The sequence below is a fragment of the Taudactylus pleione genome, unplaced genomic scaffold (genome assembly GCF_031769625.1).
Source record: "Taudactylus pleione unplaced genomic scaffold, aTauple2 ptg000541l, whole genome shotgun sequence".
In the NCBI taxonomy this organism is placed as follows: Eukaryota; Metazoa; Chordata; class Amphibia; order Anura; family Myobatrachidae; genus Taudactylus; species Taudactylus pleione.
Window position 1 is genome coordinate 2,649,284 of NW_028284943.1, and position 24,037 is coordinate 2,673,320.

Here is a 24,037-nt window from a genome sequence, read left to right on the forward strand (position 1 = left end):
GCAAGCCTATATTCTGTGTGTGAAATGCTACCTTACAGTGTCAGCGGCTGTAACACTGTAACATAGCGTTTCGCATGCAGATGCACCTGCAGTCTCAGAGAATATAGGCATGGCGCATATCATTTTAATCATCAAAAGCTGTTTGTGTATGCATTGCTTTGTGAATAAGCAGCATTTTAAGGGAAAAAGTTGCATGAAAAGATGCTTGGCGCTACCAAGGGCTGTTTAACGCTCAAAGAGGCTAGATGAATGTGGACATATCTGTAATACAGAAAGCATCTCAGTGACCGCCATATAATACCAAGAGCATTGTAGTGACTATCATATTATACAGAAAGCATCACAGTGACCACCAGTATAATACAGAGAGCATCGAAGTGACCACCATATAATACAGTGCATTACAGTGACCGCCATATAATACACCAAGCATCTAAGTGACCGCTATACACAGCTACACACCATGGCCCCTGCATTGGGATAAATCAAACAACAAGCTGCTGGCAGATCTATATACGTTTACAGGGGAAATGCTGGTTTTCTAGAGGGGGGGTTCCATGTCACACCACTAAAGTGGGCATGACCACCATGCAAGGAGGTGTGGGTATAATTTTAGCTAATTCTAGGGCTATCCACATTAGATATGATGCATTAAGCTAGATACCCACTAAAGCGACTGAGCGGCCAAATGAATGAGGTTTAAATGGGCAGTATTTGTTTTTTTTTAAATGACATAGTTAAAAGGCACTCACTTGATTCTGCCCCAGTGCAGGTCCCACTTCTCCCTGCACCCCCAGCACTGGACAAACCAGCAGGAACTGTTTCTGCTCATCTCTTCTCTTGGGTTCCCACTCCATGCACACACTCTCCTACAGAGGTGCTCTCTCTTATGGATCCCTTGAGCTCTTCTTACAAGCCGGTTCATCTGCTTTCCTCCTCCTCCCTATCACATTCATTGTCTGGCTGTCACAAATATGTCACTGCAGGGACCCCCTCCACACCAAGTGACAGCTGAGACAGCACTATGCTTTGCTCCATTGACCGGTGGTGGAGCTTAGAACGATCCGGGGCCGGGCGTCGACTGGTCTGGGGTGGAGCTTCAGGTGGCCCGAGGGTAGGCGGGGCTTCTGGCAGATGGGGGTTGGGAATTAATTAGTGATGCTTCAGCGCACAGCCAGGAGGTGAATGATGGGGAGTGGTGGGGAGGAGCTTTGGCAAGACAGGGGCGGAGCTCAGGCGGCCCCAAGGATAGGCGGGGCTTCAGGCGGCCGTGGGTTGGGAGTGAATTAGTGATTCTTCAGTCTGGTCAGCCAGGACGTGAATGATTGAGGTAGTGACAGGAAGAAAAAAAATGCCTGTCATCACTGTCTGCTCTGCAGAGGATGCTGTGGGCCTATTATAATGGGGAGGCCTGGAGATGCAGCTCCTCCCGCCCCATTGTTAAAGCGGCCCTGGCAGCCTCACGCACACTTGCACAAGCTCTGACCTTACTCAGAAATTGCTAACCTCGTCACATGCTATGAGTACACAAGCTGCGTACGGCATCGAAGTGGATAATTTATGCACGCACATGCAGCGGCATTCAAATGCACTGGCACGTCTGTGTTTCGCCGACCACCCCCCCCCCCGTCAACACCCACAAATGGCACTTCTTGTCAATCACTCTGCGATGGGTCTGCGTGGTCACTGCAGTTACAGTCCCGATCTCAGTGGCCGGTTCACGCACGCGCATCATACGCATGTGTAGATCGCAACAATCGGCCAATTGCGTGCGTAATCATAGTTGTGATCATTGCTGAATCAGGCCCTCTGTCTGTAAAATATTGCGGTGACTAGTATTCTTTCCTTATTTCATGGTAGTCACTGGGATGCTCTCTGTTGTATATCAGTCATTAAAATGTTCTCTGTATTGTTAAGTAGTCACAAAATTACTCTCTGCATTATTTATCAGTCATTAGAATCCTAGTCAGAAGCACTGTGTATTATATATCGGTCTCTAGGATGCTCTTTGTATTATATGTCACTAGAATGCTGTCTGTAGTATATGGAGGTCGATAGGATGCGCTCTGTATTGTATATAGGGCCTGATTCAGAGTTATACACTATGCCATTATTTTCGCAAATGTAGCGATTTGCGAAAGAATCATCACTGAGCATGCGTCCATTACTGCAGCTGCATGTACAAGTAATTTTTTGTAGTGTGATTGACAGGCAGGGAGAGTTTAAGTGAGGCAACGGGGAGTGTTGTCTATAAACCCAGGTGTGTCGCAACTGTTTTGGGGACGTGTCACATCCTGCGTCTGCGATCCCATACGCAGAAAACATTGCTCCAACGTCTCAGTTACGGCGGCCATTATGAGTGACCATAGACCAGTGGTGGCCAAAACCTCAATTGCGATCAACCACAGACACTCAACATTCCTTAGTCCTACAAGGCTAAGGAAGCCCTGTAGGGCCAAAGTTAGTGAGAGAGAGCAGGCTGTGATACGGCCATGCATAGGCGGTCGTATCACAGTGGAGAGACTGCTTGCTTGTGTGCTGTGCTGTGCTGCGGTTGTGGCAGTGCTCAGTGACAGCCTAAAGCAGTGCACAACAAGCAGGAGGATTCCCGGCCACAGTGAATGATTGTCAGACATGTCAGTATTATTTAGGGGGTTGGGGCATTTAAATGTATGTTTCATGTTTCTTATGTGAGGGACAATGTTTTTTTTATTTCCTGTGGAGGCCATTGTGTTTTTTTTACTGTGGGGGCCAATGTGTGATTTTGCCAGGACAGTCCCCACGCCCCTTGCTGCTGTTTTGCACCTCGCCCCCTTTTTCGCGCTAATGTTGATACTCGGTAGATCACGAAAGATTTTTAGCTTTAAAAGTAGATCACCGAGTCTAAAAGTCTGGCCACCCCTGCCATAGACTCACTTAATTAGCTGATGTTTGCATGATCTGCGTCCGATGCTGTGTATATGTACACAGTTGCTGGCAGCTGTGATGGCTCTGGTGGGTGTCCCAGAACAATTCCCAGCAAGTCCTAGCACATCCACAGTGGCATATTTTCGCACATCCATAGCTGCAGGAGCATTAGCTTACAACTCTGAATCAGGCCCATTGTTCACTAGGATCAGGGGTTAAAGTGGTCCGGAACAGGGCAGAACTGCGTTCCGTAACTTCTATTTGGAGACTGAACCAGTTCCCGCCTCTGACGACCCACCTTAGCCCGGAGCCGCAAGGAGGCTCCATGTGCCGGGCGCTCGCTGAGATTTTGTTACCAGCGGGCGCCCGGCTCCCTCCCCGCAGTACCAGCCGGAGGCTGTAGCTCATACCTGAGCTCCGGCTCCCGCAGTGCACTATGGGAAAGACATCATGACGTCTCTCCCATAGTTCCGAGGAGCGGCCAGCCAGATGGACGTTGGACCGGGGCTTCAGGTAAGTTTTTTTTTTGTGTGTAAGCGGCTTCATATTGGGGGCATAACTTCTGGGGGCATTTACTCGGGGGCACTACTACTGGGGGCATTTACTCAGGGACATTACTATTGAGGGCATTTACTCGGGGGCAATACTATTGGGGGCACTACTACAGATGGCACTGAATAAGGGGCATCACTACTGGGGGCACTGAATAAGGGGCACCACTACTGGGGGCACTGAATAAGGGGCACCACTACTGGGGGCACTGAATATGGGGTACCACTACTGGGGGCACTGAATAAAGGACCCTAACACTGTGGGCACTGCATAAGGGGCACTACAGCTACTAGGGGCACTGCATAAGGGGCATTACCACTGTGGGCACTGCAGAAGGGGCACTGACACTACTTGGGGAACTGCATATGGGGTACTAACACTACTGGGGGAACTGCATAAGGGGCTCCACTATGGGGGTCACTACATAAGGGGCACTACCACTACTGTGGGCACTGAATAAGGGGCATTACCATTGTGGGCACTGTATAAGGGGCACCACTACTGGGGTCACTGCATAAGGGGCACTACCACCACTGTGGGCACTGCATAAGGGGCACCACTATAATGGGCCTTGCATAAGGGGCACTACTGCTGTGGGCATTGTATAAGGTGCACTATTACTGTGGGCATCATGTGTATTAGGGGCACTACTGTGGGCACTGTGTATAAGGGGCACAAATGTGGGCATTGTGTAAAAGGGGCACTGCTGTGTATCAGACATGAATATGATGTGGTGTAATGTGGACCACTTTAAGCACTGACTAGGATGATCTTTGTATTTTATAGTTTTCACTAGAATGAAATGGCATATCTATAATAGGTGCCAGAGAGGAGGGGGCCCACAAGGAGGCTGCACAAGGACCCTCTACTCAATTAAACTGCCCCTGCTAGGATGCAGCCTATATTTTACACTAGAATGCTTTTTGTATTGCATATAAGTTATTAGGATGATCTTTGTATTGTGTGTCACTAGGATGCTTTCTGTATTGTGTGGCAGTCACTAGGATGCAGTCTGTATTTTACACTAGGATACTGTCTGTATTATATAATGGCTGTTAGGGTGCTGTCTGTATTGTGTATCTTCCACTAGTATGCTCTCTGTATAGTGTGACAGTTGCTAGAATGCTTTATGTATTGTAAACTGGACACTATTAAGTTCTCTGTAGGGGGCATATTCATCATTACATAATTATCACTAGTGATCATGCCGAAAAGCAGCTCTTTCTGCAGAGACAGCTTTTCGTAAATGTGAAACACTTCACCCTCTTTGCTTCGCATGCACCTTCCTAATTACCAGTAACTTTGAACCTCGATATCTCTGGTTTCCTGAGGGCTAGGGACAAGCCTGAAACGGACTCCAGGACCCCGTGTGGAGCGGAATTAGAGGCTTCCAACCAAGGGGTGTCTGGAGCTTCCAGCCGGGGTTCTAGTTACCAATTACCTATAACTTTGAACCCCGAAATCTCAGGTTCCCTGGTGGGGGTAAGGATAAGCTGGATGCACCACCCGGTAGCCCCAACCCCCTCTAAATACCAAGCTTAAACCAGCTCCTGGAGTCCGTGGGAAGCGTAGCTAGAGGCTTCCAATGGCAGGGTGTCAGGAGACCGCAGCAGGAATGGGGCACTTCACCTTTGTCCCCGGTTTTGACCCAGCTCCTGCACCCTCAGTACCTCACTAGTGATACCATCTGAAAGCTGGGAATCTCAGCTTTCCAATGGCACTGGAACTGGGCTTCAACCGGGACCGGGTCAGGCTGCAGAGTCAACCCAGGCAGCTTACTCTGCGTGCAGTCTGAGGTGATGGCAGGGCACACTCACTGGGTGGGATGCACTAACAGTGCGGTACTTACCGCCAAACATCGCATTCGTACTGATCATATATGCACTAACATGTGATTAGTACAGCAAAGGACAGTTCTTCTGATAAGGGCTGTCCTTTGCGATCCGCGTCGCCCCGTGGACTTCCGGGTTTATGGCCCGGGAGTCCATTAAGCATGCGAAGAGTGACATGGCCGCCGCGGGTCATGCTGGGAGGGATCCGATGGGATCCCTCATACCAGCACCATGCGGTAGAAGCCCATAGGCTTCTAAAGGGTAACGCCAGCAAAAGCTGGCGTTACCCTCCGCATCGGAACCTGGCGGCCACACAATAGTGCATATGAAAAATGCGGTAAAACCCCGGAAACAGGGCAGAAGCTTTACACAGGCGGGACAGGGGGGCAGATGGAGGATGGCTGGACACCAAACAGGGGGAGATGAAGGATGCGACAGGGGAGGGGGCGGAGGAATGCGACGGGTATGATGGAAAATGCGACCAGGGGGAGATGTAGGATGCGGGCAGGGGGAGTTAGAGGATGCGGGCAGGAGCTGGAGAGGGGAGAAATTTGGAGGATGTGGGTAAGATCTGTACACGGGAGGGGGGAATGGAGGATGCCGGCTGGAGATGGACAATGAGGGGGGGGGGAATGGAAGCTGTGGGCAGGAGGTAGGCACATGGGGCAGCAGACACTGGCCACTGAGTCACAGGCAGGGAGGACACAGCAGGGAGGGATCTGAATACAGTAGATCCCCCTCCTGCAAAAGAATTTGTGATGAGATTCGGGTTCCGTACAGTAACACTAACAAGTTCAGAAAAAAAAGCATTTTCGGAACTTGAATCACATAATTTCTAAAGTATGGGGACTGCGGAAATTATTGGGGCAGATTTGTAACCAGAAGATATGAGTGATATCTCCGATGTTACAGAATTGATGAATAACCCTGATACTTAATTTATACAAAAGTAGGTGAAAATGTTAATTTTCACCAGCTTTTGTATAAATTAAGTGATGATGAATAGATCCCTAGGTCACTAGGAAGCTGTAAGTTAGGCCGATGCAAAAAGATTTATTTTTTCTTTTATACTTTTATGGAAAATGTATTTTAAAACCCAGCCTAGTTCTTTGTTGTCCCAGCCTATAGTTGATTTGGTTCCACATACATGAGGCCACATTTAGGACCTCATTCAGAGTCGGTCGTTGCGGCCGCACGGTCGTAAGGGAAAAGGGGCCGGATATGCAAATGATGCACTCGCAAGTTGCGTCCTTAAGATCGGATCGTTAGCTGGCCGACCAAGGGGAGGATGCGGCCGTAAGACAAAAAATACGCCCCCTTCTCGTACGCATTACACGTCATCTCCGACCATATAAGGATTAATCGAGACCATCGGTAACCATCGGAACTGGTCGTCGAGCTTAAGGTTGACAATACCCTCTCTTAACTTAACTACGATCAGGTCAGTGTACAAACCACCCATGTCACGTGTGCCATGACACTACTTTGTTAATTATGCACTCCCATAAAATGCCGTTCGCATAATTAGGATCTCCACTCCCCCGTTTTCAAGCACCTTGCCCTGTTACTTACCACCCACAAACGCCTCATTCTGTCACTCAAACTACCGACCTGGCTGTGTTCAAGGAGAGAGAAATTTCTGATCGCAGCAGCTAGTTTGCGCACACGCATTGCTAACTTTACGCATGCGCAGTTTAGCGAACATCGGTGTTATACGACCGTGCGGCCGCAACGACCGACTCTGAATGAGGTCCTTATATTTTTTTTCCAGGGCCACTATAAGTTCCCACTTCGCCCATGCTTATCAATTACTCAGAAGGAAATTACTGGTTAAATTGTCTCTTTCCTTACCATGCAGAGGAGAACTGGGAGGGGCTTGTGATATATTGGAAATCAGTGGATCCTGTAAATCATATCGCATGATCATCTGAGAGAAACACAGAAGTGAGAAATGAGTTTGCATTATTTAATACATCACTTTTGAATCATGTACAACTATAGGTAGTGTCATACATTGGAACATAATCATTTATTCTCTGAAAGTGTCTGACTAAAAAGCATTTAGAGGTCTATGGGCCTGATTCAGAGCCGGACGCTCTGATAAAGCGCTCGCTCTGAATCAGGGCCGTCCTTCTTGTTTTTTAGAGCGGCTGGCCGCTCGCATAGCTGTGGGTGACCACCCACAGCTATAGCGAGCGCCCAGGAAGATGGTCAAAACCATCGCGACCATTGGGCTTGCCACGAGACCCTTGTGGTAGGGTCTCGTTGCCTCAAGCCCCAGAGAGATTTTGTCTCTGACAGCCAAAATCTCTCCCACTGACATCACTCGTGATGTCAGTGGGGCCGGCCCCAAACGGAGGCGTTCATATGGGAACGCCTCCGTTTGGGCAGCCACTCCCCCAGCCCGCCCACCAAAGGGGGCGTGCTGTCACTCAACATCGTCAGCACGCCCCCTTTGGTACGAGACCCGGAGCGACGGTTTGCCCGTCGGTATCCGGGTCTCGCGCATGTGCACGACGGAGCCGGCTCCGTCATGCGCTTGCGCACTGGGTCACCATCGACCCGCTTGCGAGCGCATAGCGCTCGCGAGCGGGTCTGAACCAGGCCCTATGCACTAAGCCTTGGATGGAGACAAAGTGAACGTAGATAAAATACCAACCAACCAGCTCCTAACTGACATTTTTCAAATTACAGCCTGTGATATAGCAGTGAGGAGCTGATTGGTTAGTACTTTATCTCCATTTAATTTATCTGCATCCAATAAATAGACCCCTGAGTCTAATTTGTTCAAAGGAAACACACGTTTTCAAGATCCAAGTCAACTTTTTTCCATGTTTAATATTCTTATCAGTTGCATTTACAAAGGAAAAAGCAGTAGTAATTACATTTATTAGTGAGCACTGTAACTCATAACTTGTAGACATTGAAGAGATAATTACACTTATGCTGGGCATACACTGACAGATAAATGTGTGTCCGACTGACAGACATTACGGGATCTATGTACTATTACTACAGTTATTGTGGGGTTACAGATGCTCCTGCTAGCTCTGCAAAGCCCGTGGAGGCTGCTGCGATGTGTACTACGACAGCAGCTGCCAAAGAGGGTGAATGTGTAATTCACACTTCAGCGTCGTCTTCACTGTAACTTTTCGCCTCCTGTAGGATGTCTGCACAAGCGCCCCACAAGCCCTTAGCTGTGTGACTTCCAGCGTCTGCTTGACCTGTCAGCCGCACAACCACCTGGAGCGGTGACGTCGACTGCAGCAGAGCAGCCGACTTGTAAATTCAAAATATCACATTGAACGGACATGCTGGACGATTCGGTATACATGATTGATTGATATTTTCAGATCAATTGCTCACATATAGCAGGGTCGGATTTACCGCTAGGCAACCTAAGCAGCTGCCTAGGGCCCGGCGGGTCCCACGGGGCCCGTGGCTGGGCCCCCCTGAAATCCGACCCTGGAGGAGAGCCTGCTGCACGTACAGTATGCAGCAGCACGGCCACGGGAAAGAAGGAGGAGGTGGAGCTACAGGCCAGGGCTGGCTCTATCATTACCGAGTATTAGTAGAGGGTCACAGTGAGTGACTCTTCCACTGTCACTAACTTGCCTCATCTCCGTGGTCCAGAAGGCTTTGCATTGCTAATGGCGACGTGACATCATCACATCACGTTGCAACTAAGGAGATCTATCCACTTCCTGACTAGGAGGCATTGCAAGTGGAAGAGGCTGAGCCACTCAAGGAGCCATGGCCATTCTGCTTTGCAGATCCGCGGTGTCGACGGCAGGTAAGTTTGGCAGGGAGGGAAGAAAGGTGCTGTGAGAGGAGGAGAGGGTGGTCTTCGCTGAGGGGGAGAGGGCGTCTGTGCTGTAAGGGGAGGGGGTCTGTCCTGTGAGAGGAGAGGGGGACTGCTGTATGGGGGTCTATGCTGTGAGGGGTGAGGTGGTCTGTGCTGTAAAGGGAGTGGGTCTGTGCTGTGAGAGGAGAGGGGGACTTTGCTGTATGGGGGTCTGCTGTGAGGGGGTCTGTTCTGTAAAGAGAGGGGGTCTGTACTGTAAAGGGAGAGGGTCTGTGCTGTGAGAGGAGAGGGGGGACTGTGCTGTAAAGAGAGGGGGTGTGTACTGTAAAGGGAGAGGGTCTGTGCTGTGAGAGGAGAGGGGGGGACTGCTGTAAAGAGAGGGGGTGTGTGCTATGAGGAGAGGGGGTCTATGCTGTAAAGGGGGGTCTGTGCTTTGAGAGGAGAGGGGGACTTTGCTGTATGGGGGTCTATGCTGTGAGGGGGTCTGTTCTGTAAAGAGTGGGTTTGTGCTGTAAAGGAGTCTGTGCTGTAAAGAGAGAGGGTCTGTGCTGTGAGAGGAGAGGGGGGTCTGTGCTGTGACGCATGAGGGGGTCTGTGCTGTGAGGGGAGAGGGGTGCTGTGAGGGAAGAGGGGTATCTATGCACTTACTGACTAGGAGGCATTGGCAGAGGAAGAGGCTGAGCAACTGGAGGAGCCATGGCCATTCTGCTTTGCAGATCCGTTGTGTCCACAGCAGGTAAGTTGGGCAGGGAGGGAAGAAAAGTGCTGTGAGAGGAGGAGAGTGTGGTCTGCGCTGAGGGGGAAAGGGTGTCTGTGCTGTAAGGGGAGGGGGTCTGTGCTGTGAGGAGATGAGGCCTGTCCTGTGAGAGGAGAGGGGGACTGTGCTGTTTGGGGGTCTGTGCTGTGAGGGGTGAGGTGGTCTGGGCTGTAAAGGGAAAGGGTCTGTGCTGTGAGAGGAGAGGGGGACTTTGCTGTACGGGAGTCTATGCTGTGAGGGGGTCTGTTCTGTAAAGATAGGGGGTCTGTGCTGTAAAGGGAGAGGGTCTGTGCTGTGAGAGGAGACTGGGGACTGTGCTGTAAAGAGAGGGGGTCTGTGCTGTGAGAGGAGAGGGGGTCTGTGCTGTGAGGGGTAAGGGGGGTCTGTGCTGTGAGAAGAGAGGGGGACTTTGCTGTATGGGGGTCTATGCTGTGAGGGGGTCTGTTCTGTAAATCAGTCTATGCTGTAAAGGGAGAGGGTCTGTGCTGTGAGAGGAGAGGGGGACTGCTGTAAAGAGGGGGGTCTGTGCTGTGAGGGGTAAGGAGGTCTGTGCTGTGAAGGGGTCTGTGCTGTGAGGGGTAAGGGGGTCTGTGCTGTGATGGAAGAGGGGTACTGTGCTGTGAGGGGGCAGTGAAGTGGGAAGTATGTAGTGCTGTGAGGGGGCAGTAACTGGGTCAGTGTGTGTGCTGGGGGGGCTCAGTGTGCTATGGGGGCAATAAGTGAGCTGGGATAAAGGTCAGTGTGCTGAGTGAGTGCTGTGAGAGGGTAGTGAGTCGGTGTGATATGGAATGGAGTGGCAGTGAGAGCTATAGAGGGGGCAATCAGCGGGGCAAACATTGAAAAAAACGTAGCTATAATCAACTGTATTATACATACATAGCTGACGTTTTAAGGCCGCGGCGAACCATTTCTTTAGGGTGTTGTACAGGAGCATAAATTAGGAATGAAAATATAGTGCTACGTATTGTTTGAGGAAGGGGGACCCCAAAACCGGTATCTTGCCTAGGGCCCCATGAGGTGTAAATCCGGCTCTGACATATAGTTCAATTATCTGGGCGATCCGCCGATGTTAAGCGGATCAATCAGATTATTGTATAGTTTATGACCAGCATTAGTAATAGATTTTTCTTCTATTTAAAAAAGAGATCGATGTGCAGAAAATATTGCAGACTGCATCTAGATCTTAAGGACACTGGGGAAAGGTAAGTGTCAGCCGTGGGGAGAGTTAGGGTTAGGCTCCAGGCAGGGCGGGTTAGGTTCGGGCACCACTGGGGGGATTAGGGTTAGGCACAAAGGGGGTAGGGTTAGGTTTAGGCACTTACCGGGAGGGTTAGGGTGCGGGGTAGGGAGGGTTAGTAGTATAAGAAATACCTTCTTCCTAGCAGTGACCAGTCCTTTAGTGTTCACTCTTTGGGACTGGACCAGTGACTGGTCCTTTAGTGTTCACTCTTTCCACCCTCTTCCACTACCTCACTTCCCACAATTTCTTTATCTATTGATGGCACAACTATCGCCTCTAGCCCCAAAGTGCGCTGTCTTCGAGTTATCCTAGACTCTTCCCTCTCATTTAAACCACACATTCAGCACCTCTCGCAGTCCTGCCGTTTCCACCTAAAAAATATCTCCAGGATTAGACCCTCCCTCACCCAGGATGCCACTAAAACCCTCATCCACTCACTGGTCATCTCCAGATTGGACTACTGTAACCTCCTAGCTGGCCTCCCAGTCTCTCACCTCTCTCCACTACAATCAGTTCTCAATGCTGCTGCTCGGCTCATCTTCCTCTCCAGATGTTCTACATCTGCTTCCCCTCACATTCAAGCCATACACTGGTTCCCCTTCCCCTTCAGATGCCAATTCAAGGTTCTTACACTCGCCTACAAAGCCCTCACCAAATCCTTTCCCACATACATTTCTGACCTTCTCTCCCTTCACACTCCCGGCCGTCAACTTTCCTCAACAAATGCATGCCGCCTCTCTTGCCAACTGATTACTTCCTCCCACTCCCGCATCCGAGATTTTGCCCGTGCTGCTCCCTACCTTTGGAATGCTCTCCCTCTCCCTATCAGACTCTCCACCTCTCTACAAATCTTCAAACGGGCTCTCAAGACCCACTACTTCATCAAGGCCTTCCAGCTCTCATCCTAACCCACCTCATGCTCTTTCCTCCCTATCTTCCCCTTCTGTGTCACGCCTGTCTGTCTGCCCTCCCCTTTAGAATGTAAGCTCTCACGAGCAGGGACCTCTTCCCTCATGTGCTTCTCCATACACTTTCTTCTACTCCTTACTCCCCATAAGGGCACCTAACACGTGACTGCCAACTCCCTGCTGCTTATTGTGAGTGTCTAACTGCTATTGCAGCAATGTATATAAATCGTGTCCTTGTCCTGCACTGTAATGTACTGTAAGTTACTTGTTTCTTGTTCACTTATTAGTTTTATGTACTATGTAAGGCGCTGCAGAACACTTGTGGTGCCATATAAATAAAGGATAATAATAAGGGTGAAGGAGAAGAAAGTTAGGGTTAGGGGTTAAATAGGACAGGGAAACATTAATTACCGTTTCTCTATCAGGATTTGAACCATTGGGCTGCCGCTGTCAGTGTACTGACAGCCGGCATCCCGTCCATCGGTATTTCACTAATACATTGATCGAGTTGTATTTTCAAAACAGGAAACACCTAGATGAGAGTTTAAATCTTGAGAGTTTTTTGAGTCTGAAAAGCATGCGAGTTTCCATGTTCTGTGACTTTATTACATTGGCTGAGTTTAAAAATGTGACAGTTTTCTCTCACATTTTCTAAACTCTCACCCTATTACATTTGGCCCGATGTGTCTAACCGTTGAAGAAACTACAGTCTCACACAACCCAATCGTTTTTTAAATCATTTTTGTTTTATGTTATAAACATTACATAGGGATAATTTACAAACAGGATGAGTAAAATTTCCATGTTTTTTATCCTAGTAAACACTGTTAGTACAACCCAAGAAATGTATGACAGAATTTATTCTGCTAGTTCTCCAGATACCACACGTGTCTTATATGCAAGGCCATAAACCATTGTGGGACTCAGGAATAAAATAACTCTTTATGTTTTCCCTGTTGGCAGGCATATCTGATCCTTTACACAGATGAAAAGTATTTGGGGACACAAATCATTAGGAGTGGAGCAAGAGCAGATGAGAAGACAAAGATAGGGATGGAAATTATCGTATAGGTGGGCTGGGGAAGAAGTTAGGGCAGAGGTTCCCAAACTCAGTCCTCATGGCACCCTAACAGTCCAGGTTTTAAGGATATCTATGCTTGACCACAGGTGGCTTAATTAGTACCTCAGTCAATTTGATTCAACCACCTGTGCTCAACCATGAATTTACCAAAAAGTCAAACCGGGTCAATGTCGCTGTTCCAGAGCAGACTCAACCTGTGAAGTCTTTCATCTCTTGCTTAACGCAACAATTATGAAAGACATTTCTTCCTGCTCCAGCTTTGTTGCACATGGGCAGTTCAAGTTCCATAGCAACCAAGCTGATCTGTGATTGGCTGGTGGTTACCATACAGTGCTTCTCTCTGGCAATGTTCTACTTCCTGCATAATGCCATCCAAAGATGGCATTACGTTTAGCGGGTAAGTGTCAAAAAGCACATTTTTTACTGCTTGCCAAATTAACACTTTGCACCATCTCCTCTAATATTGCCATTGTGAATTGTAAGTCCCAGTGACGTCACATCATTGCAATGTTCCCAGTCTTCCACAGTAAACCAGAAACAGCATCTACACTTTGGGAAGGTCAGCATGCAGGCCATTTAATGTTGACTAGATTAGGTGCTTGGGAGTTGGCAGCTGTCAGCAACAACACGTGGCTTTATTCTTTAGTGTCCACACTGTCTGCATTATGTGTAGCCTGCAGATACATATACTGTTCTTTTCTCACAGAGATTAAGGTGATGGCATTTCCTCTGTGTCTCTCCTCTCTTACCGGAAGATAATGTGAAGCAGCACAGTCTTAAAACCACCCATATACACCAGTCTTAAAACCACCCATATACACAAGCTCTTAGCATTGTAGGGGTAATTTTGTTTTATCTCCTTGTTTAAGGAATCCGCATGTAAACGTTCTTGATGTTTTCACTCAAATGAATATTATTTTACTTGCTGCTATAAGCTGTCTGTTCATGAATAACTGTAGGTTTATGTCAGTTTATTTACAAAATGAAAGTATACATGTAGACAGAAGGCCTGAATTGTGAGACACACTGTAGCCGGGATGTACTAACGGGGAAAATGCGGTAAAACCTCAGAAAATGCTGTTTTTGGGGGTTTTACTGCATTCCCCAAATGTAGTAAGTAGCAGAATGCTTCGCCCTGATGGGTAACGCGGTATATACCCGAAGACAGGGGGATGTACCGCATTGCGGAAGCGATGGTTAGTACATCCCACCCTGTGTATGTGTGCACTGCTTTGAGTTGAAAATATCTTTTATACATGCCCATTTGTGCTTGGCAAAAAAAAACACAAGCAAAAAACAAGGCGCTTTTAAACCACCAAAGATGATATAGTAATATATATCAAGTAAAGAATTCCATTTGCTGCAAGTCCAAAAAGAACCAACTGTGAAAGTTCTAAAGATAACTTATAAACAATACAAATATATGTACAGGACCTGCGCAGTAGGAATTGTCACATAACAAGGATGTCACATATAAATAGAATTTAATAGAAAAAGGTACTAAAACATAAACAATAAAATAAATAAGACACTATCTATAATGAAGCTGTAACTATAAAAGTATGGTAAGTAAACAAAGTAGTATTATAAATTAGAGGTAAAATAAATCCAATTCATTATAATTGAAATTAAATATGAGAGGAAATGTCCCGTATTAGTATGAATCAGAAAAAAATAATAAATAAAAATTCCTGACGAGAAGAAAAACAGCAATCTGCTAAGACAGGGATATCCCTTCATCCAACATTCAAACGCTCATTAACCATTTGTTAACAAAGGGCTCCTACTTACCTGATTACTCCTGATGCAGGAGAACCTGATCAATTATAATGAATTGGGTTTATTTTACCTCTAATTTAAAATACTACTGTGTTTACTTACCATACTTTTATAGTTATAGCTTCATACTAGATAGTGTCTTATTTATTTATTGTTTATGTTTTAGTACCTTTTTCTATTAAATTCTATTTATATGTGACATCCTTGTTATGTGACAATTCCATTTGTGCTTGGAACAGTGTATGCACGGTCACGTGTTAAGCTAGCTACACACGTAAAGATTTTCTGTCCATCCAACTAGTTGATTGGTTGGAATTAAAATCTGGTAAGGTATGAAAGCAAATGACAATCAGCAATTTGCTCCCAAATGCCGGAAAATGGACAGAAAATGTTGTTTGAACAAATTGTTTAGATCAAACATTTAACAAACTTGTCCAATGACCATTTTCACCTGTTTTCTGGCATTTAGAAGCAAATTGCTGATCATCAGTTACTCCCATACGTTACCAGATTTTAATTCCAACCAATCAACTAGTTGGATGGTTGGACAAAAAATCTTTACGTGTGTATGCAGCTTAAAGTTCAGTACAGGAGAGACATGGAAAAGCAAATCAACCAATCACCCTGGAGGTGCTCACTCTAAGGTGATTGGTTTCTCTTGACTTACATGTACAGGGTTGGACTGGCCCACAGGGGTACAAGGGAAATCCCCCGTGGGCCCCACTGCCTGTGGGCCCACACTTCCTTCTCTAGGTTTCAGGTTCCAGACCTCAAATTATAGATTGTCACTCTATTAGATGGTCAGTTACCTGCTGGAGCAGGACCACTGATGAGCATGGTTCCCTTATATAGAAATTAGAAACTACACCAAAATTTGCCTAATGGTTAGCCAAGCATCTGTGATGGATGACCACACCCCCTCTGGTGGAAGACCACTCCCCTTAAGCATGGGCCCCTACCACTGCATTTCCCCGGTGGGCCCTTAATGTCCCAGTCCGACACTGTACATGTAGCTTTAAGATATATCGTTTAGGAGGTGTATCTTAGTTGATATGATGATAGCTGCATTTTTGTGTCAGCAGTATCTGTTCATTTGATATAAAAAGTGCATGCAACTTAGGTTATGTGCAACACAAAATAAAGCTATAGAAACATAAATGTACAAATGCATCTTTGCAGGCAAACAGAAGTCTGCAAAGAAGCCCGGGGAGGAGAAGTAGGTGGGCAGCAATGAGAGACAGGGCATGACGTTTTGCGTCATGAAGCCCCGCCCATCACAGTAAATTGCCATGAATATCGCATATTAAAATAGGGATCAGGGCCAAATGACTCGATTCTCGACTCTTACTGACACGGTTGCATCACTGGCGACCATACTGTGTGGCTTTAAATGAGATTTCCTGCTCCAGGCCCCTGGCAGTGATGTCACGGTCTGTGACACCACTGACTGAATTATGCCCCAGAATGCTGTGCAATTTGATACACTATTGCTGGCCATACATACGTACGATCAGCATAAGATAAGATTCAACTTCCGATTTCCCTTGAACTCCGCAGCAGCTCCCTGGCAGTCCTGGCCACACGATTGACACACGATGTACATGCGTCCGACGTCCGAGCGGTGTCATTTGTAAAAAAAAAAAAAAGACTGATGCATGCACAGGGAGATCCGTGATGCATGCATCTGTTTTTAATAAAATAAACACAGATGCAGAGATGGTTCAGTGAGAAGCATCTTTACATCTGTGAAAAAAAACGGAGTGCCCCCCCACAAAGAGCAATCTGCCCCGGGCTTTTAGGGACCCACTGCTGGTTGGGCAACATATGGGGGACAAATGACGTAGGGGTTCCCCGTATGTGAGCATCCTAGTAAGAACCAGCCCTGGTTGCCAAAATACGGGGCACAAACAACATAGAGGTCCCCCGTATTCTCCGCAACCAGCACTGGGCTCTGAACTGGTCCTGGTTCTAAAAATACAGGCTAAAAAAATGCATAGGGTCCCCCTGTATTTTTCAGAAGCAGCACCGGACTTTTTCTAGGGGGGAGCTAATGCCACAGGCAAGGGTGCCTTTTCACCGGGCCCCCCGGCCGAAGCATTAACCCTGACCGCTAGTCAGCCCAGGCCGGGGATCCCTGGGAAGCTGGGGACCCCCACAATAAATTGGTCCCTCCCTCCAGGGCACCTCAGGCCAAGGCTGATAGCCCGGGGCTATCCCCAGCACCCATGGGCAGTATGTTGCCCAACCAGCACTGGGTCACTAAAGCCTGGTGCTGGTTGCTCTTTGGGGGGGGGGCACAGCATTTTTTTTTTAAAACACTTTTTTTTCTTTTCACAGATGCACGGATGGGTCTCACTGAATCATCCCTGCATCTGTGCTTGTTTTATTACAGACAGATGCATGCATCACGGATCTCCCCGTGCGTGCATCAGTCTTTTTTATTTAACAAATGACGCCGCTCGGAAGCACGATTCACCGTATGCTGAAATACACGGCACGATCAGCATACGAATATGACGGATCATATGGGCTGCACATCTGATCATACGATACATTTTAGGAGCTGCGGGAGCACGCATCGGATCATATCCTATTAAAAAAAATACACGATTTCTACACGATTCTTCGTACGACGCGTCGAAAATCGGGCAATCGGACCAAAATCGTGCTAGTGTATGGCCAGCATAAGTGCCACAAAGAGGTCCAGACAGATTGCAAAGTTTCTTGAGGGGCTATATGCAAAGCCATTCCTAGACATTTTAGTGCCCTGAGTGAGAGACCTCTCCAGCACACTCTCCCCACACACATATTTAGCCACATCTGGTACTGGCATATGTCACATCGCCTTAGCATGCCACATTTCCAGCCATTTTACTGTACCACCCCAAACTGACAGCCATATTACAGTACCAGCCTTACACCACACTACAATTCCTGCTAAATTACAGCACCAGACCACACCACACTGAGGGCGGGATGCACCAGTGTGAGAAATGCAGAGTATACCCTTAAAAATTACGTTTTCGGGGGTTTGACCGCATTTCTCACATGCACCAAGCCTCGGAATATGCGTTGGGCAATGCCATCTTCAGATGGTGTTGCCAAATAGAAGCCTATGGGCTTCTATTCGCAACACACCCCTGGGAGAGAGCCTCCCAGCGGCGCGCCCTTCTGTGCATATGCAGAACACCAGAGGGACTTCTGGGTCATAGACCCGGAAGTCCCTCACTCGCAAAGGACAGCTCATACATGGGATGCGATGCATCCCACCGCTCTTTGCATGCATGCAAGGGCTGGTAACGCCGATATGCAAGTCGAACACAGCAAAGGACCACTCTCTCGGTAAGAGTGGCCTTTGCGATGGAGGGACTTCCGGGTCAATGACCCAGAAGCTCCTCTGGCGTCCTTCTGCGCATGCCGCAGGGGGTGCTGGGAGAGATCCGATCGCATCCCTCTCTCAGCACTCTCCCAAAAGAAGCCCTTAGGCTTCTATAGGGTAACGCCATCAGGAAGATGGCGTTACCCACCGAAACCAAGCCCCGAAGTGCATCACATTCTGGGGCTTTGTGCAGATGAGAAATGCGCTCAAACCCGCATTTCGCATTCCTGCTTCCCGCCCCAGGAGAGCTGTCCTTTGCATTTTTGTTCATGCATACCGGCGTAATTAACAGCGGCATGCATGCGATGAGTAGCGGGATGCATCACATGCAAATTGCAATGTGTTATGCATCCCACCTATTGTCATGCCAAAGTAGACTCTTACTGGGAATTGAACTTGTTTGAAATTTAAGAATTGTTTCTCACATAAATTAAATAGGAACTTTAAAAACAGGGAAAAACTGAAATTCTGTATCAGTAAACTGGGCTTACATAATTTTTTTCTGGAGTTACAGGATAAAAACGTATCAATCTCTACATGGTATAATAAAGTCTGTTGTGATATATCTTTAATGGTTTATGCAGCATAAGCCAAGAAAGCGCTCGGACATCTGTTTTTTCATTGACTTGCTTCACTAAAATCATCACTGCTCACCTCCCTTTTGTCATACATTAATGTTTCATACACTAGCGTCCGGGTCTGAATCAGGCCCACTGTACAGATCCTAATGCAAATCATTTTATTGAGGTGAGTAAAGACAATGCATATAAACAGGAGGCATTATATAATATGTAAAACAAAAATAAGCAACTTTGGGCCTGATTCACTACGGATCACTATTGCGATCGTGGCTGCGATTACGCATGCAGTTCTGCTGCGAAAATATGCTAATGAATGCTATCATAATGCCATCGCACAGCCAGCATAGAGACGCCCACTACCGCTATCTCACATCCGTAATACGTTGAATTCCTGTGTATACATCGGGAACACTGAGTAACATCGGCTCCTCACGCACAATTACTACAGGTCTGACCTTACTTAGAAATTGCTAACCTCGTCGCAGGCAGTGAGTACTCAAGCTGCTTATGCTGTCGCAGTGGCTAATTTATGTTCACCCACTGTGACGCATGCGCAGTACGCACCATCGGCCGATCTGCGTACGCTATTGCAGTTGCAATCCAAAATTAATCAGACCCTTTGTGCGTATATTACTGTATATGTTAATATACGATAAGTTGTAGAGAAAAATGCAGTTCACTCCTTAAAAAATATCTTTCAAATGTGATGTTTTTGCTATTTTACAGTCACACAGCGTACTGAGAAATTAGTTGTGAAAAAAATATTTGTGTGTGTCCCTTTACCTTCACTGAATAATTATCATCTCTCCACACCTTGTACTGACCTGTGTCTTTTCCCGTGGCAGATGGCATTTTTCGCACACATCAAAGTTTTCCATCCAATCCTCATCATAGTCAGAGCTGCAGCCACACCCCATTGTACCTGCAAACACAAAGATCCTTAAGGTGCGATTTTCAGTAATAGTCAATCTTCCTTCTTTCATTGAACACCACAAAACAACTCCCATCTCTTTGTTATTTGGGGATGCGGTAAGAATCCTGACCGAAGGATTGCGGTGGTCAGATTGCCGACACAGGAAGCCTGACACTTATCAGAATACCGGCGCAAGCATCCTGATTGCCGTGATCCCGAAGGTAAGTACTGAGGTTATGGGGAGTATTAGGGTTAGGGGTTAGGATTAGGCACTAGGGGGAGGGTTAGGTTCAAGCTGTCTGGAGGAGGTTAGGTTTAGGCTGCGGGCAGGGAGGGTTAGGGGTTAGGTTAAGCTTACTTACCTGGAGGCATTGGGATGCCGGCGTCGGGATTCTGATCGTTGGGATCCCAGAATCCCAAGCGCCCGCATCACATACCCATCCCGTTAATTGTACCGTTACATTTTTTTCTGATCTTCCTCTTAACAAGCTTGAAGAAAAGTGTTTTTCTATACAAAATATAATTTCATTTTGATGTAACAGAGGACATATCCTGATTAATCAACCTCTACATTAAATTATGTGACCCCATGAAATAACTAGTAAAGACCGTGCAACATGACCCACTCTAATACTGTGCTGAAATATTTCATATTGTGAAAATACAGCAGTTGCATGTGAGATTCGGGAGGAGAGCACTCTGTATGTAGTGGAAGAGGTCATCTGCATTAAAGTGTGAACTCAGTATGATTTACCGCCGGCCGCATGGTTCAAATCCCGACAGCAGCATCCCGGCAGCACTGAAAATCCCGATCGTCCCCAGGTAAGTATTCTCCAACCTATTCTACCCCCTAACCCTCCCTAAGGGGGTGCCTAACCTCCCCCCTAAGTGCCTAACCCTAAAATCCCCCCTAAGTGCCTAACCCTAGTCCCCCCTCTAAATGCCTAAACCTAACCCCCCCTTCCCCGCCGCCTAAACCTAAGTCCCCCGGGGGGATGCCTAACCCTGAGTGTCCCCCCCCCGTGAACCCTAAACCTAAAGCTGCTGTCGGCGCCCGTCGCCCGCCTTACCTTCTATCCGTAAAGCCGGGTGTCGGGTTTCCGGCGTAGGGAAAATTACAGGCATCGGAATTTAGACGCCTGTCATTTAACCCTTGCCGGGATTACACAGTCGGGAAGCCGGCAGTCGGGATTCCGTCCATCGGCTTCATGACTGTTTCCCTTAAAGTGTACCTTTATTATATGTAGCCACAGGCTAGCAATTTTAAAGTATATTCTAGACATAAATAAGTTATGAAACCTGCGCAAATAAATGATTTGTAACCACTTTTATTTTATAACAATTGCCTTAGCAATTATCCAATGACAGTGCGTTCATTTTCAAAGAAAATCTACAATTAATTGAAGGCTCAGTATAATACAGTGAGCATTATTGTGCATGGACCAAGTCACTGAGGTTACAGATATGTAAGTTGTCTGCTTCCTGTCTCAGCCATCTCACGGCACCGACGGGCGCCATCTTATACAGTAAGTAGGTCATAGTCGGTGTTTAGTAATCATGTAACTATAGCTCATTGTAAAAGTATGTCATTTTTTTGGGCATGTATAAGATGTGTACACGTTCCTTGGTACTTCTAATACAAGTTATCATAAATCACAGCCTACGGTACACAGCATTAGACAAACACGTCTTGACTTGAAAACATGTCATCCATTCTGCACATACAGGAATTTATCTGTAGAGATGTATGTCAGGCTCAAAAGTAGGACTCTAAAAAAAGGAAAAGTTGGAGGTACACATATGGAGCATAGGAAAAATTTAATAAATAAATATGTATATATAATTCCCACACTATTGTGAAGGGAGACACCACGATAATTGTGCACATTAGACACAGGGGGCCTGATTCCGAGGTGCTCACTGCATTAGTATAAAGGCCGATGATCTTTCTACTGAGACGCCCACGGGCAGCAGGGCTAATATGTCTTTCAAAGCACCATCGGTCGCAACATTGAAACTTACACCAGCCCTATAGTAGACTCAGTTTCTCTCTATGAACATGGCGTCCTGTGTCAGCACTATTGGGTCTTTAGACGCAGACGCTGTCGGCAGTACTCCCACGTCCGGCTAGCCAACCCTGTTAGCTCCCAGGAACGACCACTGAAATTCACTCTCCCTGCATCCAAATTCATTCTGTGTCTCCGAGCGCTAACCATTGGGACGCCTGCGCAGTGTGACTCAGACACATGCACAGACATAAAACATTGGCCACTTGTGTGTAACATCGCCACTGCGTGCACCCCCGAGTCAGGCTAGGACCTAGCTTAAGTACTATGACAGTTTGCGACCCAATGCATGAACCAGAAAAATGCAGACTCCATCTGTAGATCAATGTATGAGCGTAGGCAGAAGATTTTTACCTGTGAGTAGAACACTGTAAATTAGTCTCTCGAGTTAGCTTGTGATCATCATTGAACCTATAGCTTGTATTCCTTTTGGGTGTCCCCTGTTATTTCTCCTCCTTCCTCTCTTTCTTAGTGTGTCCTCCTGCGTGTATCTCCGTCTTTATCTTACAGGAGCAGTTTGTCACCAGCTGTTATTTTTCTGGATCATTTTACCTTTGTTGCTATTATATTTTGCCAGCTTGCTTTTTGCTTCTCTCTACTGCATTATCTTCTCTTCCTTGCTCTGTTTTTCAGATGCATCTGTGTCTCTCTCTCATTGTTACCTGACTTCCTGCATAGAACACCCGTGGTATAACCACAAACATAAGCTGATCGTTGTGTAGCTGAAGTCATATCCGCAGTACAGTGTCATTGCTAATATATACATGTACACGCTGTTTTATCGTGTCTATGTGCCACTATCCAACTATAGTCAAGACACATTACCAACTACCCATCTGTCCGTGGTATGGTTTGTACATAGGCACCTAGCTCTGGAAAGCCTGTGCACACAGATCTACTCATCCTAGGCACAGTGGCATGTGCCCCTGCACATGAAGATTTAATAAGTATAGTTTAAATGCGTGACAGAAAGGGATGGAAGCCAGACCATATCTCTGATTAAATAAATAAAGCATATATTGAATTACATCTGCATAGCACTTAGCACTTATTTCCACTGAGCCTTATTTATATGTAGGTGTAAATCCAGCTAGAAGGTGCAGTTGTGGACCTTGACAAAACTATGCTTCACTGGGGGAGGGGGGATAAAGATTTAAAATGTACAGCCAGATCGAGAAGGGATGATGAACAGTGGGCCTGATTCAGAGACAGACGCTATGAAAGAGCGCTCGCTCTGAATCAGGGCATTTTTTTTTTGTGCCTCCTCCTGGCCGCTCGCATAGCAGTCGGTGACCACCCACAGCTATTGCGAGTGGCCAGGATGATGGTCTCGATGGTCAAGACCATCAGGACTTGCGACGAGACCCTTGTGGTAGGGTCTCGTGGTCGCAAGCCCCAGAGAGCTTCTGGCTCTAATAGAGCCGGAAGCTCTGACATCATCACTGCTGATGTCAGTGCGGCCGCCCACAAACAGCAGGCGTTCGCTTGGGAACGCCTCCGTTTATGAAGCCACCCCCCGCCACACCTACAAAACGGGGCGAGCTATCGATCAACATCGACAGCCGTCCCTTTTGTAGTGAGCCACGGAGCAAGATAATTTCTCTCTCGCTCCAGGGCTTGTGTACGCGCAGTGCCCACCATCGACCCGCTTACAAGCGGGTCTGAATCAGGGCCAGTGTATGGTTGTGAGCTGCACTCTTTTTGTAGCTGGTGGGGTGTTTGGGGGTTGTGCTGCCTCTGGGAAGGGCTTTCTAAGTCCCACAGTACATAGTTGACATCGAATAAAGGAAAAAACAGGACGTCTACAGATTCTGTTTGAAATGTGTGGGGGTGAATGTGCTGTAACGTGGTAATTTCTTATAAATACTTATTAGGTGATACAGTGGACTAAAACAAGAAATAAGTTGGTACCGGGAATTTTTTTTTTATAAATAATGGCATAGATAAATTAAAATATAAGTATGAATGATAACAAAAGACACTGCAATATTTAGAGTTAGCAGCTGCAACTACTTAAAAATCAGCATACAAAGCAAAAATCAGGATACATAGCAAAATACATAAAACAAGTCAGTACCTGGCTAGATAACTTACAATATTAACAACAATAAAATTAAAATGTTAGTGGAAACGTTGCCTTTCAGAAAGGTAGGCAGAAAGTCCATATATTGTGGTTTAAAGTAGAGATGTGCGCCGAGCCCTGTGTTTTGGTTTTGGATCTGTATCTCCTTCGTGTT

At 46.9% G+C, this 24,037-nt stretch overlaps 1 protein-coding gene across 4 annotated transcripts in view; it reads right to left on the reverse strand.

The window, feature by feature from the left end:
- The window catches only part of LCK (LCK proto-oncogene, Src family tyrosine kinase), a 61,117-nt gene extending 38,383 nt beyond the window's left edge, over positions 1–22,734 (reverse strand). The window contains exons 1-5 of one of the 4 annotated variants that reach the window (XM_088451259.1): positions 19,665–19,738; positions 18,197–18,214; positions 11,310–11,318; positions 7,388–7,421; positions 7,143–7,194 (exon numbers count right to left, since the gene is read on the reverse strand). In XM_088451259.1, the coding sequence (XP_088307385.1) occupies positions 7,143–7,194; positions 7,388–7,421; positions 11,310–11,318; positions 18,197–18,214; positions 19,665–19,738 (187 nt within the window). Of the gene's footprint in view, positions 1–7,142; positions 7,219–7,387; positions 7,422–11,309; positions 11,319–11,407; positions 11,416–18,196; positions 18,215–19,641; positions 19,744–22,724 lie in introns of those variants that run through there. The other 3 variants (XM_088451257.1, XM_088451258.1, XM_088451256.1) reach the window with 3 other exon arrangements.
- Positions 22,735–24,037: the final 1,303 nt, after the last annotated feature.